Below are 20,882 nucleotides of genomic sequence, written 5' to 3' on the forward strand. Positions count from 1 at the left end.
AAGTTTTATACTCTATTTTACCTAAGGATTACTTGTAACAGATCATACTACTCTGCCTCTGCTCTATTCTAATAGCTGAAGGTTGTGACTGTGAATGTGCTGTTGTATAGAAAGTTGAAATTAATATCCGTTTGATTCTTCAATACCATACCCATGCCTACATGACGGGGGTGGCAGAGGCATTGCCATGTCAGGTAGGACATCCTGCTGGAGGCAAAATCACACCATGATCATCATTATCCAAATGTCAACATCTATGTAAAAATGCATGAAACCTTAGCCACCTGGACTCTGAGTGAACTGTAACTCACCATTAACATTTCCTTTAATTGAGTCATAGAGTCACAGAGATGTACAGCACAGAAACAGACCCTTTGGTCTAACCCATCCATGCCAAACAGATATCCCAACCCCATCTAGTCCCACCTGCCAGCACCTGGCCCATATCCCTCCAAACCCTTCCTATTCATATACCCATCCAAATGCCTTTTAAATGTTGCAATAGTACTAGCATCCACCATTTCCTCTGGCAGCTAACTCCATACATGTACCACCCTCTGCGTACCTTAAAACTTTTGATCAGGTCTCCCCCTTAAACCTTTAAATTCCAGGGACCAATTTCTCGCCTTCTCCAGCCTCGCTAGGTCTTCAGCCTTTTCATCCTCCATTATAGAGGAGCCATCTGATCCATTTGTCACATATCTTGTAAAATCCTATATTTTTTTACAGGAGTCAAGTGTTCCAACCCTATTTAGGCTAAACCTTTTAATAATATTTAGAAAAAATGATTTATGAGTGGCATTAGTGATGGCAAACCCACATGTGGAAAGTTTGTGTCATATTAATTTCTGGAACATATCCGACTCCTGACAAGAGTTACTTAAAGGGAAAGGAAAGTCTCGTGGGAGTTCCTTTTGCCCTGATTGCTCCCTGCTTTTTATTAGCATGGTTTCCATGGCATCAAAATAAATGTCTGTATTTATATTATTTTTTATGAAAATAGGGGAGCACATATTCTGAGACATTCTCCCACAGACTTTCACTTAGCTTTTATCATCATTATTTTGAATCAAAACAGACTGCAACTCAATTAGCTCCACATTGAAGTACATCTGGGAACCACATCAGTGGTGTACAAGAATTGCTGTGTTTGAGACGCTGTTAATAATCCACTGTAAATACCAGGGTGAAGCAGGGCAGACAGACTAAAAACTACGGCTATCGACTTTATTATTCAGGATTAAATCACTAGCATAAACCAGTGGGGCTGAATGGCCTGTTTCAGCACTATCTTTTGTGTACTTCTATGCATTGACATCAGTGTGGGATAATATTTTAAAACAACATCATAATAAAATGTTATTGGGTTAACAAGAGATTAGCTATACTTAAACTTAAAAATGAAAGTAAGACATTAATATTAACTTAATATAACAATATAAAGACTGTAAGTACCACATCACATGTTTTCTTTAGTCTCTGGGGAATTATCAACTGTCATAGCCACCACTTGGTCCTTTAACTCCTAGCTCAGGGCAGAAAGTTGTGTGTAAATGGGTTTGACCACTCTCCTGGTTGACATTGCAGTGTACTGAAGAAAAGATGCTTTGTCCGTTTTGAGGATGATTCAGATCAAGGTCCTCTCTGCCTGTTCTGACCTTGCAAATCAATCTGAATCCCACTGTTTGAAGAGTTAGTAGTTCTCTTGGAATTCTGGTTATATATTCCCCTTGTAACCAATATAATTAAAAATAACCCCCCCTGGTCACATATCCTATTAGTGACCTTGGGATATTTGTGTCTTTGGAATTGTTTTAGGAGGACTGTCCCTTCAAGTAGCAAAGAGGCCATCATTATTCAGAAGACCTTTACTGACAAGCTGTGAACACAAAACAGGTCCTAATGGAGCTCAGTCTGGGTCAGCAGAAGACTGCTGAGTTTATGTGAAGCCAGATTAGTGTGGCTGCTCCCACCAGCCCCACAAACAAGATTACATTTGGGAACACTTATACAATGCACTGTTAGTAAATATTGGGCTATGTGGTTTTAATGCAAGCTCTAGACATTGGTCCTGAAAATTGCAATTCCTTCAATCAATCCAATGTCCACGTCTAGTTTAACCGGCCACCTTGGAATATGTTGCCAGCTCCATCTCTGGGGTTACTAGGATGATAAAGCTACCTATCTAACTTTGTGGTCATTACACTTCGATTAAGAGTAGAAGTCAAAATGGACCTCACTATTCACAAAATGGCTGCAATTTTTGCCAGCCTAACTGTGCTTCGATCGTATTAATTTTATGTGGAACACTTTAACATACCACAATTTCTGTTGTCATGATTAGGCACCTAATCAATTCAGTGGGTAGGCTGATTTCTTGACAATGTTGTTGAGCCAAACATAGCTTTCAACTGCTTAAACAAGAAAATGAAAGAACTGTGGATGCTGGAAATCAGAAACAAAAACAGAAACAGAAATTGCTGGAAAAACTCAGCAGGTCTACGTTAACCTGGAATGTTAACTCTGATTTCTCTCCACAGATGCTACACAACCTGATTAGTTGTTTCCTTGCTGGTGACTTTGCCTCAGTGTAAACTGAGTGATCTCAAAAGGCACGCAGGCCTGGACTGTCCCACTATTACTCTAAGTCTGGAATCGGGAAAATTTCATGGAGTGAAATCCCTGGCTTGCTTTATAAACTGCTTAGCAGCGGATTGACTTCCCGCGAGATTACCATTGGAATTCTGAAGTCGGACCTGGTAATCCCACCCACCTGGAGCTACTGGCCAATCTGAAACTGGTATCTCTAGCATCATAGATACTGCCAGGATACCTCCTCTCAGAGCCCGAGGTAGAGAAAGGTAAGTGTTGTTTGTGCGGGGTTTCTAAGGTCAGGGGATGTGGTTTTGTGCGTTGGGGGGGGTGAGAATAAGGGGCAGAAGGGGGTGGTTCTCAGAGGCCACCTGACCTCCCAATGTCAAGATTCTCAACTGTGCACAAATCAGAACAGATCAATGGAACCATGCTCCCGCCACACCTCCACATCCCCCCACAAACTGACAGGTTTGCCCTCATCAGTTCACCCGTTCGTTTGGTCAACTCTTTCTCGTGCTGCCTGGAGTTTTAATAATTGCAGTCCAACAGGATGACATCCTTATGACCATTTAAGGGCCTTCTTTGGCAGATCAGGAAGGTTGATCTTGGGCTTTCTTACCCAGAACTTTGATATCTGAGGTGGCAGGTACATCCCAAGTGTTCAGTATTATCCCGGTGCCAAACCACACCTCCCCCTCCCGCCCGATTACTGCCACTACTTTTGGGAGGGAAAGCCCAAGTTGGATGCAACAGAAATACCGGATCAAGTCTGACTGTGTATACATTAACTAATTTTCCCATTAATCCTGCAGAATTACAGACAACAGATCTCACACTACTCTGGGAAAAACATAGAAATGAAACCATCTTACTTCAAACAAGGGATGCATACAAAGTTCTCAGGATGAATCACATTAAGTGACTCTCTTTGAGCAACCCTTTGTATGTATGAGGGCCTTGAAACAAAATGGGCTCTTTCTTTTTGTTTAATTCGAAGATGCAACTAAACAATCCTTCCTGATTTACACTCGAGTCACTTCCATTCTAATTTTCTTCAATTTGCTGCTTCTCACACTCACTGTGAGCTGGAAATGAAACAATCTCAAGTGCACATTTGTTCTCACTAAGTACTCACTAATTCCGTTCCTTTCAGAGCAGAGCAAGTCGAGGAGAGGAATAAAACAGAGTTCAATTGTTTGAGGTATGTAAATGGCACAAATTAGAGACAGGAACTGCGAACAATTAAGGACATCTCCCCAGCCTTGAACTGTCACTGAACCAAGAATGTACAAGCCCACCTGCAGCACTTTGGTCATTGTCTCAGTGGTTATGTTAAGTGCTAAGTGGAGTTGCAGGTACACAGGATAATGGAGAAGGAATTGTGTATGCTGGCCTTTATTGGCCAGTGCACTGATACAGGAATTGGGAAGTCATGTTGTGACTGCACAGGACATTGGTTAAACCACTTTTGGAATACTATGATCAATTCTGTTCTCCCTACTGTAGGAAGGATGTTGTGAAAATTAAATGGTATCAGAAAAGATTTAAAAGAATGTTGCCAGGGTTGGAGGGTTTGAGCTAGAGGGAGAGGCTAAATAGGGTGGGGCTATTTTCCCTAGAGTGTTGGAGGCTGAGAGGTGACCTTATAGAGTTTATAAAACCGTAAAGGACATAGATAGGGTGAAAAGCCAAGATTATTTCCCCGGATTTCCATCTCTGATCTCCAGCATCTGCAGACCTCACTTTCTCCTTGGAGGGTTTGAGCTAGAGGGAGAGGCTAAATAGGGTGGGGCTATTTTCCCTAGAATGTTGGAGGCTGAGAAGTGACCTTATAGAGTTTATAAAACCGTAAAGGACATAGATAGGGTGAAAAGCCAAGATTATTTCCCTGGGGTGGGAATAAGGCATAGGTTTAAAGTGAGAATGGTGTGTATGGAATGAACTGCCAGAGGAAGTGATGGAGGCTGGTACAGTTACAACATTCAAAAGGCATCTGGACAGGTATATGAATAGGAAAGGGTTTAGAAGGATATGGGCCAAATGGGTCTAGAGTAATGTAGAACATTTGGTCAGTATGGACGAGTTGAGCCGAAATGTCTGTTTCCATATTGTACATCTCTATGACTCTAAGAGCAGAGGAATTTCCTCAGTACGTCATTGACTATATCTACCTCAAATAGTAGCATCACTCTTATCATTGAACTGACATTTCTGGAACATTGCTATGCACAAATTAGTAAATGAAGGTCAAAAGTAATGTCTTTTTGTGATCTGGTCACCAAGGTGAGCATGGCCTCAATGATCACCATCCTTTGAATGGACATCACAGCATCTAACTTTACAATTTTTGTAATTCAGAGGCCCAGGTAATACTGTTGGAACATGGTTTGTATCGCATATCTGCAAAATTCAATTCATAAATTCAAGAATTGAAAGCTACTCTTAGGTGATAATTTTTGTTTTATTCTTTTATGGAATGTGGTGTTACTGGCTAGGCCAGCATTTATTTTCCATCCCTAGTTTCCTTTGAGAAGGTGGAGGTGGTGAGCTACTTGCTTGAACCAATGAGGAAGTGGTAACACATTTCCAAGTCAAGATGGTGAATGGCTTGGAGGTGGTGATGTTCCCGCATATCAACTGCCCTTGTCCCTCAAGATAGTAGTAGTTGTGAGTTTGGAAGGTGCTGTCCAAGTAACCTTGGTGAATTTCTGCAGTGCATCTTGTAGATGGTACACACTGCTGCTACTAAGCACTGGTCGGAGCATGCGAATGCTTGTGGATGTGTTGCTAATCAAGTGTATTGTTTTGTCCTGGATGGTGAAAAGTGTCTTGAGTGTTATTGAAGCTGCATTCATTCAGGCACGTGAATGAATACTTCATCATACTCCTGACTTGTGCCTTGTTAATGGTAAATAGAATTTGTCAGGAGGTAAGTTACTTGCTGCAGGATTCCCAGCCTCTTACTCCTTTTACTCTTGCCAGGTGTAGTGTGTGTAGTTTTGGTTTCTTTACCTCAGGAAAGATATTATTGCCCTCGAGAGAAGGTTCACTAGATTTTGTTCCCAGGATAGCTTGACTATTTATGAAGAAGATTGGGGAAATTGGGACTGAACTCTTTAAAGTAAGAATAAAAGATAGACCCATTGAAACATACAAAATACCTAAAGCGATAGACAGGGAATGCAGACAAGATGTTTCCCTGGTTGAGGATTCTAAAAATGATATCATTTAGGGCCAAGATAAGGAGAGATATGTTTACTCAGAGGTTGGTCAATCTTTGGAATTCTTGATTCTGGAGGACTGTGGAAGCTTAGTCTTTAAGTATGTTTAAAGGGAAGGCGAATAGATTTCTGATTATCAGTGACATAAAAGGTTATGGGGACAGTGTGTGTAAAAGGTACTGAAGGGCTTGATTAGCCACAATTATATTAAATATTGGAGCAAATTCAATGGGCTGAATGGCCAACTGTGTTCCTACATTCCCAAATTAGACAGACACGATTTCCCCTCCAGCAATCTGTGTTGGCTGTTCCTAAACAAACCAACTGTTTTCATGTGACTTTTAATTCTACCCCAAATAATTGTTTCCAGACTTAAAACAACATGGTTGATACTTACTTGTTCTCTGGGACACTCGCACCATACAACCCCACCGCTCTGTGGCTCAACATTTCAACTCCCCCTCCCACTCTGCTGAGGACATGCAGGTCCTGGGCCTCCTCCACTGCTGCTCCCTCACCACCTCACGCCTGGAGGAAGAATGCCTCATCTTCCACCTCGGAACACTTCAACCCCCACCTCGGAACACTTCAACCCCTCTTCCCCCACCCGCCTCTCTGACCTATCACCTTCATCCCCATCCCATCCACCTATTGTACTCTTTGCTACCTTCTCCCCAGCCCAGTTATCTCTCCACCCTGGAGGCTCCCTGCCTCCGTTCCTGATGAATGCCCGAAACGTCGATTTTCCTGTTCCTCGGATGCTGCCTGACTTGCTGTGCTTTTCCAGCAGTCTAATCTAGACGCTGTCCTTTAACAACGGCCTAACAAGCCACTCTGTTCAAGGGCAGTTAGAGATGGCCAATTGCAAAATTGCAGTGATATCCACACCCCATGAAAAAATAAAAAAATAAATCTACAAGATTTGAAACAGCCTACTGTTTCCTTACTCACTGACCCCATTCACAAGACTAGTGACCATTCTTTGTAACAAAAAACAAATATCAATTAATTTTTGTCATTGTTGCCTTTGTCTCTACCATTGTAATTCAATTGAAAACCATGCTGCAGATTAAAATCTTCCATTGTGCTTAATATTTTATAGATCACCATAATTCTCTTTTCATTGGACCCTTGTGGCTATGCAGCCATGAACCCAAATCCTTATGTTCCATGATGTTCTCTTTTAAGAAATGCTATTTACTTAACAGATGTTTGAAAAGCACATTTACTAAGCCAATAAAACATCTGCTTGCTGAGGCAGGTAGATACGCTTTCAGAATCTGTGCTAATGCGATGCGGCTGTTGTCTCAATAAAACACCATCATTAACTATGTCTGAATCATGACACATTTTACTCATCTCCCCATGGGGTTGCCAATAAGAAAGTGATCTGTAGAAGCCACACTCAGATATAGCGCAGAAAGACAAAATTCCTGAGAGGGATCAAAATAGCTTTTCCTGGCACTAATCCAAATCAACAAAACTCAACAGGGGTAGTAAGAACTGTGCTTGTTTTGTGGTTTACTTGTGGCTCTTTTCATCCTCTGGTACAGTGTTAAACCAAGCTACTGTGTATGTGACTACTTAGCCTGTAAGTCTCCAATATCTGTCAGGGCTCGCTCTGTGTTGAAGTCAGAGGGATGGTTCCCTGGTCTTTTATACTGGGAGACAAAATGTGAAAAAGGCAAGGAGAGGCTGAGGGACTGGGATTTGAATGTAGAAGTCCAGGACCAATTTTGTCCAGATCATTAATTCCCCTTCCTTTCTATTATGAGTGACCTGAGGAATAGTATCAATTTCATGCATCAGTTTCTCCTCGCAGGGTACTGAATATCAGATAAACAATCTGAAAATTTTGACACATGGGTGTAGTTGACAGAAAAGATTTACAAGGATATTGCCAGAGTTGGAGAGTTTGAGCTGCAGGGAGGCGCTGAATTGGCTGGGGTTTTTTCCCTGGGGTGTCGGAGACTGAGAGGCGACCTTATTGTGGTTTATAAAATCATGAAGGGCATGGACTAGACAGCAAAGTTTAAAGTGAGAGGGGAAAGATATAAAAGGGACCTGAGTGGCAATGTTGTCGCACAGAGGATGGTGTGTGTATGGAATGACCTGCTGGAGGAAATGGTGGAGGCTGGTACAATTACAACATTTAAAAGACATTGGATGGGTACATAAATAGGAAGTGTGTAGAGGGATATGGGCTAAATGCTGGCAAATGGGAAGAGAGTAATGTAGAATATCTGGTCAGCATGGATGAGTTGGACTGAAGGGTCTGATTCTATACTGTACATCCCTGTGACTCTAAGTAGTAGTGTTGAGTGGAGGAAAGTTGGCTTTAAATACAGGAGAATTCACTCCTCTTCTTTGTACCGTACTCTGGTGATATTCATCTTACTTAACAGCTGGCATCTCCAACAATGTAGCATCCCCACAGTGGAGCACCAGGGTACCAGCACAAGTCCTCTTGTTGTAGTTTTAAAAAATTCATTCATAGAATGTCAGGGCAGCTCAGAGTCAACTGCATTGCTGTGAGTCTGGAGTCACATGTGGGCCAGGCTAGATAAGGACAGCAGACTCCTCCCTAAATGCAACATTTTGTTAACCTTGCAGTGAGCATATGAGCTCAACATCATCCTTGACATCTCCTGTACGTTCCACAGGTACATGCTTAAGAAATGATTGTATTGCCAGAATTGTGTGGATCAAGAGAGGTGTAAATGTCATGCTAATGCATCATGTTCCCAAAAGAAATAAACATCCTGGTCACAGATTAAATTACAACTTCACCTTGCTGTCGTGTTGCTATCCAGCACTACGCATGGAGACAGCCCACAGGACTTAATAAATCCTCGCATACTGCGGAAATGGCAACACACTAATGAACAGGTAATTATGTAACTCCCCAGTCTATTAAAACCAGATTGCAAGTCTATTACAGCTGATTACATTTGCCAATTTCAGCTGCATCCATTTACATTTGTGCATCAACACTTGTGCTAAAAGGAACTCAATAAGAATTTTGAAACAATTAGATGTCATTGAATTTAACTCTGGGGGAATTCTGCACAGTCGTTTCAAATGACATTTGTCAGTGGGAATAACAAATGAATGTAAACTGCGGTCTGAATAACTTTCAAGGCTAACAGATCTGTCACTTTACTCTTTTATTTAGACATTGACGATGTTGCTATATTATTTGTGCTGTTATTGTCATTATTCCCTCCCTCACATTTTCATGTTCTTTTATATTACAGAAATCTCCAAATACATCTTGTCAACTAGGGATTCAAACCACAAAAAAGAAACTATTGACGTACTAAAAAACATGGATCATGAAACTTAAAGAAGAACCCAGAAGAAACACCCTCTTTTAACTGTGACAAAACAACTTGGATTCATACAGCACCCTCAAACTAATAATAAAACTCAAGGCATTTCAGAGGGATACTAGAAAACAGAACATTAAACTGAGCAACACAAGGATTATAGATATTTTTAATCAACCTGTTCAGACGTGTAATGATACAACTCTGGAATAGGTAGGACTTGAACCCAGGCTTCCTGGCTGATATGTAGGGACGCAACCATTGAGAGAGCTCATACATATGGAGTTGTTGGCTGGGATTTTCATTCCCGGTCAGGAGTGCAGAAATAGAAGAATTCCCTGCTCTGTGAACCCAAACCTAAACATGGCCATCCAGCCATCGGATCAGAGGGGGCAGGCTGGGTTAGAAGCTAGGTTGAGTAATCCTGGAAGAACAGCTGGGTGTGAGGGCCGGCTAACCAAAAATCCTGACTTGGGAACTCAGCGCTGTGTCCAAAATTAAAAACTGCCCTCAGCTCTCACTACTCCTCCCTACAATCCCATATACTCCCCATTCTTCATCGATGACAACTGTCTTATGCCTTTCACTCAACACCTGACCATGCCCTCATGCATCTCATGCCAAATGATTACCCCAAAATAACCTTTATGTCCTCTTGCCCTCTATCTTGAGGTATTCACATCTGCCGTCCCCACCATGACATTTTGTTTGGTCCTTATCACAGCTCATGCCAACTTATATAACCCACTCACCACCTTTGTTCATAACACCTACCAGGCCAACTCACCTAGTATTTACCATGGCAGACCTAAGGAGTCATTGCAGAGATGAGATAAAATAACTTTCTTTCAAATACATTTCTAAGTATCTTTTGCAGACTTCACTGAATTGAATAAAAGAACTCTCATTCATAAACAAACAGTCATTTACTATAATTGCTTACATTCAACAAAATAAAGCCTTATAATAACATTTCATTCAAGTGCACAATCTAATGCAGCAGCAAGTATTAGAAATCATAATCCACAGCCATAATTTTGGAAGCACTTATAGCTGTCAATCAAAATATGAGATGACAGGCACCTTACTGTGATAATGGATGGTTATAAATTCAGTTATGCAGCATCAGACCACAAATTTTTCTAATACTTTTGACAGTTCATTTTGACAGATCTGTTGGCAGTTCCAATGAACTTGACAGTAATAGGTTTATGCATCTTTAAACACACATTCATGCCTATTTTCAATAATTTTACGTGCAGTTGACCTATGTTCAACAATTCCAAAGAGCAACTGACTAATCGAAATGAACCCTGACCTCTACCAAAAGGCATTTCATGTCCATCAAAGGTGCCACAGGACCAGATTCAAAGTAGCACTATATTTTTTCAAAGAAACAAATGCACACATTTCAGAAGTACCCTTACTAAGTCCATTCCCGACAGTCGAGTTTCACAATACTGAGCTACCTTAAGTGAGGGCAGCTGTTGATTTAGATTGTCAGCTGCCTCCTTGAACGGAGCAGGTATGCATCTGGACTGAACCCCATTGCCACTCCCTGAAATGAGAAATGTTATGTCTAGGCCAGACTTTCATTTCTCGGCTCATTCGCCATTTCTGCCACATCGTGTTGAATATCCAAGCTGTTAAGTCAGATAAGCAAAGGTTCAGTCAAAGAGACAAATTTTAAGCAGTGCACTAAAGGAGGAAAGTGTGATAGAAAGGTTCAGAAAGGGAACTCCAGAGCTCAGGACCTCAAGTCCTGTATAAATTAATGTCATGGCTGCTTAAGTATCCTCAATTGGAGGGATATTTCAGATGGTTGTGGGGCTAGAGGAGGTAACAGAGATAGGGAAGGGCATGGCTGCAATGAGAATAGATAACAACAAAGATGATAGTAAACACAATATGCTCTTTGTCTGGAAGCATGTGAGTTTGGTGTGAGTTAGGACATAGGCAGCAGAGTTTAGGGCTGGCTTTCGGTTTATGAGAGGCCAGCCGGGACTGTGTTGGAATTGTCAAGCCCACAGCTAACATGGACATGATAGAGGGTTTCTGCAGATTAGATGCTGTATAACTTGCAGTATGTTATGAGTCTTTTCTACGTTTGAGTATAAGAGCTGGCAATTCATGTTAAAATTGTACACAAAGTTGGTTTGCCTGCATTTAGAATACTGTGTACAGTTCTGGTCGCCACATTACCAAAAGGATGTGGACGCTTTGGAGAGGGTGCAGAGAAGGTTGCCTGGTATGGAAGGTAGTAGCAATGAAGAGAGATTGAGGGGCTGATTGAGGTTTACAAAATCACAAAGGACATAGACAGGGTAGATAGAGATAAGCTTTTTCCCCGGGTGAAGGATTCAATAACGAGAGGTCACGCTTTCAAGGTGAGAGGTGGAAAGTTTAAGGGGGATACATATGGCAAGTGCTTTACACAGAGGGTGGTGGGTGTCTGGAATGTATTGCCAGCAGACGTGGTAAAGACAGGAACGGTAAATTCATTTAAGATGCATCTGGACAGATGCATGAGTAGGTGGGGAGCAGAAGGATGCAGATGAACATATAGAAAAATACAGCGCAGTACAGGCCCTTTGGCCCTCGATGTTGCGCCGATCCAAGCCCATCTAACCTACACTAGCCCACTACCTCCATATGCCTATCCAATGCCCGTTTAAATGCCCATAAAGAGGGAGAGTCCACCACTGCTACTGGCAGGGCATTCCATGAACTCACGACTCGCTGAGTAAAGAATCTACCCCTAACATCTGTCCTATACCTACCACCCCTTAATTTAAAGCTATGCCCCCTCGTAATAGCTGACTCCATACGTGGAAAGAGGTTCTCATGGTCAACCCTATCTAAACCCCAAATCACCTTGATTTGGATGCTTAGGAATTGGGCAACAGGTTTAGGCAGTACATTTGGATCGGCTCAGGCTTGGAGGGCCGAAGAGCCTGTTTCTGGGCTGTAAATTTTCTTTGTTCTTTGTTTACTGAAATTTATTGAAACCATAGTTTTTTGTTTATGCATTGTGACAATATTATGCACACTTATTTGAGTTTCATCGTATCATTCTGTCATATTTATTTACAGAGTAACATTGGGAATTGACCTGTATTTATGATAGAATGGTTAAGCTCAGACTTATAAAGCATGACATTAAAATTCCAGACTTAGATTTATCAGGCTGTTGTTATTGTTGAACTTGGATACATAGTGGTTCTGATTTATTTTCTAACATGGCCACACAGTGATTAATTACAAAGTGATACTGTGACCAGACCCAGCCATATTATAGAGTGACACTGTGAATGGGTACACAATGTTTTATAATGAACCGTGGCTCAAGTCAACCCATCACAGAGTGACTGAACGTATAGGACAGGATTTAAGGTAGGAGCAAATTTCTGCAGATGCTGAACTCTATATTGAAAACAAATGCTGGAGATCAGAACCGGATTTACTGGCAGGTTTGGGATGGTGGGTGACCTTAACTAAGTACATTCATTCTTTTTATTTGAAAAAAAAAATTGTAATGCAACCTATTGCATTAATACTCTTCACAATTCAAAGTTAAAAATCACATAACACCAGGTTATAGTCCAACAGGTTTAATTGGAATCACACTAGCTTTCGGAGTGACGCTCCTTCATCAGGTGATAGTCAGGTAAAAGGTGACTATCACCTGATGAAGGAGCGTCGCTCCGAAAGCTAGTGTGCTTCCAAATAAACCTGTTGGACTATAACCTGGTGTTGTGTGATTTTTAACTTTGTACACCCCGGTCCAACACCGGCATCTCCAAATCAATCTTCACAATTCAAGTAGCCATAAATTGTCAGAACTGATTTAAACCGACCAAGCAGTAATATCCCTCACTCTACTCAGCTAAAAATACCTATTACCATACAATCCTTTAGTGTGGAAGCAGGACACTTGGTCCATCAAGTCCACACCAGCCACCAAAAAGCATTCCACCCAAACCCACCCTCCCACTGATGCTATTCCTATAACCCTGCATTTCCCATGGCCAATCTATCTAGCCTGAACATCTTTGTACTGTAGGAGGAAACCTATACAGACAGAGGGAGAATGCACAAACTCCACACAGACAATTGCCAGAGGCTGGCATTGAACCTGAGTCATTGGCGCTGTGAGGCTGCAGTGCTAACCACTGAGCCACAGTGCCACACCTTACTCCCTGTACCTGAAGCTTAGAGGTCAGTAAGTGCTCATTTTAACTAATTGGTTCCCTATTTAATTTCCTTCCATCCTATCTTCCTCATTGTAAAGACTAAATATGAGGAGCCCACTTGGGCTTCTCAGTTGGGATCAATTTGGTTATTTTTCTATATCGCTTCTTCGTGTTTCTTCAATTTCCAGGATCCAGCAGTGTTCTGTCTCCCAAACTCTCCTGTCTGCAACTTTTGGCCCCACTTTTAACACACTCAGAGCCCATTCAGTCACAGTGAGTTAAAATCGACCATGTCTTTCTACACCTGTCTCTCCTTGCCTATCTTCTATTCTCTCAGTCCCCTCCACATCCACTTTCTGGCATCTGCGGCTCCTTTCTTTCATCATTGTATCTTCTTCCTTTTAAAATCATCTTAAATGAAAGAACACGATCAGTTTGGCTTCTCCACTAATGCTCCACCTCCATCTGCCCAAAAGATTCTCAGATATGTCTTTTGCCCCCCGTTATAATTTCTCTCGTAACTTGTTTGATTCTATCCAGGCCAGCACCAGCTTCACTCTCTCCCCGGCCACTTTCAGGATACAGCACATATTAATGCTAAAGCAGCCCAACAACATAGCCCAAAGTTAAGTGGCAACGTTTTAAAAGAAATGAAGGATGTGAGTGGTCATCACACTAAATATAAGTGTGTTTTCTGAGTGATGAGAAACTTGGAATGGCAAAACAGTGGAAGATGTAGGTATTAAATCACACAAATCATAAAGACTAGTGTATTGCAAAGGAATGGAATATAGAATGAGTGGAATTCATGCAACGATTATATAAAACTCCGGTTAGAATATTCAGTTCTGAGTACCTAAACTGAGAAGTGTACAAATGAAACCAGCATTGAAAGGGTTAAGGACAGGTTGCATATATGAGGGCTTGTATTTCTATGACTGTAAAGATTAAGGGTGAACTAATGAAAATACTTAAGATGTTTAAAGGAGTTAATTCAGTTGATAAAAATGAAATATTTCCTTTGGTGGGGAAATTCCACAAAAAGGAGCTGGAACTTTAAAATTACAGAGAGCAGAACCATTCAGAAGAAATGTCAGAAAGCACTGCTTCATGAGCAGAATGGTCCTGGAAATCTGGACTTCTTGGCCCCAGAACATGAGTGAGTTTCAGTCCATTGAAGATTTCAATACAATGTTTGATAGGCCTTTAAAAGGCAAAGATTACAGACAAAGACATACAAATAGATTTATGATACAGATCAGGATAGTCTAATGGAATGGTGGAATACCTCCACAGGGTTGAATGGCCTGTTTCTGCCTTTATGTTACCTTTCGGGATACAGAAACATATTGGGAAAGTTGGTTTTCCCTGACTGATTGGGAGACAGCAAAGCCGGAATGGCGGTGGAAATGTTTTATCTTCTAGTTGCTTGCAGACAGAGGATTCAGATCATTCCCTCTTTGGCAGCAAATATGAATCACCCAGAGCCATTTGCTAAGAAGCAGAGATGGAGGAAAAGACAGCAACCCAGCTACAATCACAACACTCAAACAACAGTGTGTACACAAGCCTACACTCAGCCAAATGACGGGTACTGTAGAAATGCCTCACCACGTAAATGGGGTATGGGGAGAATTCCAAGCAGCAGGAGGTATTTAATAAGAACTCCCACTCACTTGAAGAGCTTCTCTACAATTAACTTAGCAGAAGTGAATGTAATGATTTATATTCCTCTATTAATGTAAAGACAGCATAATGTTAATGCAGGGAAACATATTTACACTGATTCTTTTCAACTAACATTATAAAGTGGTAGAACATTTAGCACTTTGAAGAGGTTTTAATAGTTGCTTACCTTGTGTGGCGATATAATGGTTTGGTCTGTGATAGCCCTGAAGAGAGAAAATAAAACATTAAACGCCTTTAGCCGCATAATGCAGAAATTGCAAATGGCTCTCAATGATATTTCTTTTGACCTAGGTTAGTGAATTACTCTAAAGCAGGTCAAAGAGTTGGAACATCAAATTGCTTGAAGATTGTGACAGGGGTCTTCTATACCAAACTAAAATGCATGCAGCAATTATGCAGATTGTTGGTATTTATGTTGGATGTTTGGTCTTCTATATCTATTAGCATTTTTAAAATTCTTTCTCCATGGGATGACCAGCATTTATTGCACATCTTTAATTGCCCAGAGGGCAGTTAAAAATCAATTGCATTGAGGTAAGGATTTTGGTAAGTTGAGGTAAATTGGTTTAAAAAAAACTTCTCTTTCCTTTTTTGTAACTTTAGTCTCAACTTAGGTTAGTCTTAAAATTAAGAATGGCAGGAGATCTCAGACCCGTATTATGCTCCTCTTATTCAATGTGGGAGCTCAGGTACACAGCTGGTGTTCCTGACTCCTTCACATGCAGGAACTGTGTCCAGTTGCAGCTCTTGTTAGACTGCATGATGGGTCTGGAGTTGCGGATGGACTCACTTTGGAGTGCACGCGATGCTGAAGGGGTCATGAATAGCACGTTTAGTGATTGGTCACACTGCAGATTAGGATTGCTGAGGGAGAAAGGGAGTGGGTGACCAAAAGGCAGAGAAAGAGCAGGAAGGCAGTGTAGGTGTCCCCTGCGGTCATCTCCCTCCAAAGCAGGTATATCGTTTTGGATACTATTGAGGGGGCTGGTTCACCTGGGGATGGCAGCAGTAGCCAGGTTCAGGGCAAGATGGCTAGCTCTGCTGTACAGAAGGGTGGGAAAAAGAGTGGAAGGGCTACAGTTGTGGGGGATTCAATTGTAAGGGGAGTAGATAGGTGGTTCTGTGGTCAATAATGAGACTCCCAAATGGTATGTTGCTTCCCAGGTGCACAAGTCAGGGATGTCTCGGATTGACTGCAGAAAATTCTCAAGGGTGAGGGTGAACAGCCAGTTGTCATGGTATATGTAGGCACTAATGATATAGGTAAAAAAACAGGATGAGGTCCGACACAAAGAATTTAGGGAGTTAGGAACCAAGTTAAAAAGTGACCTCAGAGGTAGTCATTTCAGGATTGCTACCAGTGCCAAATGCAAGTCAAAGTAGGAATGATAGAATATTCAGGATGAATGCGTGGCTTGAGAGATGATGCAGGAGGGAGGGGTTCAGATTTTTGGGACATTGGGACCAGTGGGGGAGGTGGGACTATTAGAAAATTGGATGGTCTACACCTGGTCAGGACTGGAACCAACATCCTTGGGGGTTCTTTTGTTAATGCTGTTGGGGAGGGTTTAAACTAATATGGCAGGGGTTGGAAACGAAATGAGGAGGTTAGTGGATAGTAAAGACGTAGTAACTAAAGCATGTAAAGAACTAGATAATGAAGTCAGCATGACTAAGTGGAAGAGTAGACAGGAAGTGGCGGATGAACGCAGAGGAACTGGTGGTCTGAGGTGCATTTGTTTTAATGCAAGAAGAATAGTAGGTTACGCAGATGATTTTAGGGCTTGGATTAGTACCTGGGAGAATGATGTTATTGCTATTACTGAGATGTGCTTAAGGGAAGGGCATGATTGGCAATGAAATGTCTCGGGATATCGATGCCTCAGGTGCGATAGAGAGGGAACATAAAAGGGGTGGAGGAGTTGCATTACTGGTCAGTGAGGATATTATAGCTGTGCTGAAGGAGGGCACTATGGAGAACTTGAGCAGTGAGGCAATGTGGGCAGAGGTCAGAAACAGGAAGAGTGTGGTAACAATGCTGGGGCTGTACTCCAGGCCTCCCAACAGCGAGCGTGAGATAGAAGTACAAATATGTAGAGAGATCATAGAAAGATGTAGGAGCAACAGGGTGATGGTGATAGGAGATTTTAATTTTCCCAACATTGACTGGGATTCACTTAGTGTTACAGGTCTAGATGGAGTAGAATTTGTAAGGAGCATCCAGGACATTTTCTAGAGCAGTATGTAAATAGTTTAACTCGGGTATGGGCCACACTGGACCAGGTGTTGGGGTATGAACCCATCCAGGTGGTTGAAGTTTCAGTAGCAGATTACTTTGGGAATAGTGATCTCAATTCCACAAGTTTAAAATACTCATGGACAAAGACAAGAGTGGTCCTAAAGGGAGAGTGCTAAATTGGGGGAAGGTAATTGGGGAACTATAGCAAAATTCAGCAGGAGCTGGGGAATATGGATTGGGAGCAGTTGTTTGAAGGGAAATCCACAATCAATATGTGGGAGGTTTTAAAGAGAGGTTGATTAGAGTTCAGGAGACATACTTTCCTATAAAAATGAAGGATAGAAATGGCAAGATTAGGGAACCATAAATGACAGGTGAAATTGAGACTAGCTTAGAGGAAAAAGGATGCATATATAAGGTATAAGTGACTGAAGTCAGATGAAGCTTTGGAAGAATATTGGGAATGTGGGACCAATCTGAAGTGAGGAATTAAGAGGGCTAAAAGGGGTCATGAGATATCCTTAGTGAGCAGGGTTAAGGAAAACCCCAAAGCCTTTTATTCTTATAGAAGGAATAATAGGGTAATGAGGGAAAGGGGTTGGCTCACTCAAGGAAAAAGGAGGAAAGATATGAGTGGAGTCAGAAAATGGGTGAGATTCTCAATAAGTACTTTGCATCGGTATTCACCGAGGAGAGGGACACAGCAGATGTTGAGATGAGGGGTAAATCTTTGATTGCTCTAGGTCAAGTTGGCATAAGGAGGGAGGAAGTGTTGTGTATTCTAAAAGGCATTAAGATGGACAGGTCCCCAGGACCAGATGGGATCTATCCCAGGTTACTGAGGGAAATGAGAAAGGATATAGCTGGGGCTATAACAGATATCTTTGCAGCATTCTTGAAAAAGGGGAAGGTCCATTCAGAGGACTGGAGAATTGCTAATGCTGTCCCCTTGTTTAAGAAGGGTAGCTGGGATAATTCAGGTAATTTCAGACCAGTGAGCCTGATATCAATGGTAGGGAAGCTACTGGAGAAGATACTAAGGGATAGGATATTTACCCTTTTGGAAGAAAATGGGCTTATTAATGATAGGCATTGTTTTATGCAGGGAAGGTCATGTCTTACAAACTAATAGAATTCTTTTAAGAGGTGACAAAGTTGATTGATGAGGGAAGGGATGTAGATGCCATATACAAGGACTTTGGTAAGGCATTTAGTAAGGTACCCCATGATAGTCTGATGAAGGTGAAGTTGCATGGCGTCCATAGTATCCTAGCTAGATGGATAGAGAACTGGTTGGGCAACAAGAGACAGAGAAGCAGTGGAAGGGAGTTTCTCAAAATGGAGACCTGTGACCTGTGGTGCTCCACAGGGATCAGTACTGGGACCACTGTTGTTTGTGATATACATAAATGATTTGGAGGAAGGTGTAGGTTGCCTCATTAGCAAGTTTGCAGATGACACTAAGATTGGTGGAGTAGCAGATAGTGAAGGGAACTGTCAGAAAAATAAGGCAGAATATAGTTAAATTGGAGAATTGGGCAGAGAAAGGGCAGATGGAGTTCAATCCAGACAAATGTAAGGTGATGCACTTTGGAAGATACAATTTCAGAGGGGACTACAAAGTAAATGGAAAGGTCCTGGGGAAAATTGATGTACACACAGATCAAGGTGTTCAGGTGCATTGTTCCCTGAAGATGGCAACGCAGGTCAATACAGTGGTCATGAAGGCATACGCATGCTTTCCTTCATCGGACAGAGTACTGAGTACAAGAGGTGGCAAGTCATGTTACAATTGTATAAGACTTTGGTTCGGCCACATTTGGAATACTACGTACAGTTCTGGTCGCCACTTTACCAAAAGAATGTGGATGTTTTGGAGAGGCTGCAGAGGAGGTTCACCAGGATGTTGCCTGGTATGGAGGGTGCTAGCAATGAGGAGAGGTTGAGTAGATTAGGATTATTTTCATTATAAAGAAGGCAGTTGAGGGGGGACCTGATTGAGGCCTTCAAAATCATGAGAGCTTAGGCAGGGTGTTTCGCAAGAAACCTTTTCCAGAGTGGAGGACCCAATTACTAGGGGTCGCGAGTTCAAAGTGAGAGGGGAAAAGTTTAGCGGAGATATACGTGGAAAGTTCTTTACGCAGAGGGTGGTGGGTGCCTGGAGTGAATTGCCAGCGGAGGTGGTAGGGGCGAGATGTATCTAGACAGATACATCAATGGGCAGGAGGATAGGGATACAGATCCTTAGAAAATAGACGGCAGATTTAAATCGAGGATCTGGATTGGTGCAGACTTAGAGTGCTGAAGGGCCTGTCCCTGTGCTGTAATGTTTTTTGTTCTTTGTTCACATTGCTGTGGGTCTTGAGTCACATATTGTCCAGACCAGGAAAGGATGGCAGTTTCCTTCCTTAAAAGGCATTAATGAATCAGATGGGTTTTCTGATCATTGACCTTAGTTTCACAATCACCATTAGGGCAGCTTTCTACTCCAGATTTTTATTTTATTTTTGTTCTCTATTTAATTTCTTGGTGATTCTCTTATGTTAATAACCTCTGTTTTAGCTCTTTCCTACAAGTGGAAGACATCGCCTATGTATGTTTAAAACCTTTCCTGAAAGGTCATTCCTGAAGAAGGGCCTGTGCCCAAAACGTCGAATCTCCTGTTCCCTGGATGCTGCCTGACCTGCTGTGCTGTTCCAGCAATAAAGTTTCAACTTTGATCTCCAGCATCTGCAGACCTCACTTTCTCCTAAAACCTTTCCTACCTTTTTCCAGTTATTTTTAGTCTTGGCAGTGGACTGCAGATCAGGTACTGTGTGAAAATCAAACGTTATCAGTCTGCAGGTTAATGAATGGAACATATGAGGGAATTAGCAGTGGCAGGACAGAGGTGAGGGGGAATACTTGAGAGCATTTTTAAAAAAATAATTGTGTTGCCAAATGCAGTGCCAATACTAAAGTTTGGTTTGAAGAGTGATTGTCAGTGTAAGTGCAGGCTAGGAGTCTGAAAGGATTAATATTGAGGAGTGAGATGAATCTCAAGGCCTTCTTTAAAGTCTCTGTAACACTGTTTATCATATCGATGCGACCTGTAACCAATTGGTAACATGCAGTTAGCTTGGTAAATGCAAGATACTTTTTCAGGTCAGTTAAATCTCTCTTGAAGACTTATATGTAGCACTATTCATTTATAGGTCCACCCACTCCAGTGTGGTCTAGCACTATCAGAGTTACTAATAGGTGCAAAGTCAAAAACTCAGCACCTCATCTGATGACAAAAGTTGATGATACATTTATGCCTACAGGAAGATCAAGGCATTTGGAATGGTGAGCAGTGTCATAGTGCACAATAGATCACACATGGTAATAGGCATGATCATGTGGGATGGTTGTCACATTTAGAACAAGATTATCAGGTGTGCATTGGCATTTGAACAGAAAAGATACTATCATCTAGGCCAGCAGAGATCTTAATTGTTTGCAGTGTTGAAGGGGTCCTATGAAGGAACTGCAGGAACCTCATCCTATTAAGGATTAAATAGTCACCATTGATTGATTAGGATAAATAGAGGGGAGAATTTGATAATTCAGGGGGACCAACTGTCAGGAAGAGAAT

At 41.7% G+C, this 20,882-nt stretch overlaps 1 protein-coding gene across 5 annotated transcripts in view; it reads right to left on the reverse strand.

The window, feature by feature from the left end:
* The window catches only part of LOC122548881 (receptor-type tyrosine-protein phosphatase mu-like), a 701,186-nt gene that overhangs the window by 64,651 nt on the left and 615,653 nt on the right, over positions 1 to 20,882 (reverse strand). For all 5 annotated transcript variants that reach the window (XM_043687785.1, XM_043687784.1, XM_043687783.1 and 2 more), the window contains one exon: positions 15,194 to 15,230. In XM_043687785.1, the coding sequence (XP_043543720.1) occupies positions 15,194 to 15,230 (37 nt within the window). The remainder of the gene's footprint in view (positions 1 to 15,193; positions 15,231 to 20,882) is intronic.

The sequence above is a fragment of the Chiloscyllium plagiosum genome, chromosome 4 (assembly GCF_004010195.1).
Source record: "Chiloscyllium plagiosum isolate BGI_BamShark_2017 chromosome 4, ASM401019v2, whole genome shotgun sequence".
NCBI lineage: Eukaryota > Metazoa > Chordata > Chondrichthyes > Orectolobiformes > Hemiscylliidae > Chiloscyllium > Chiloscyllium plagiosum.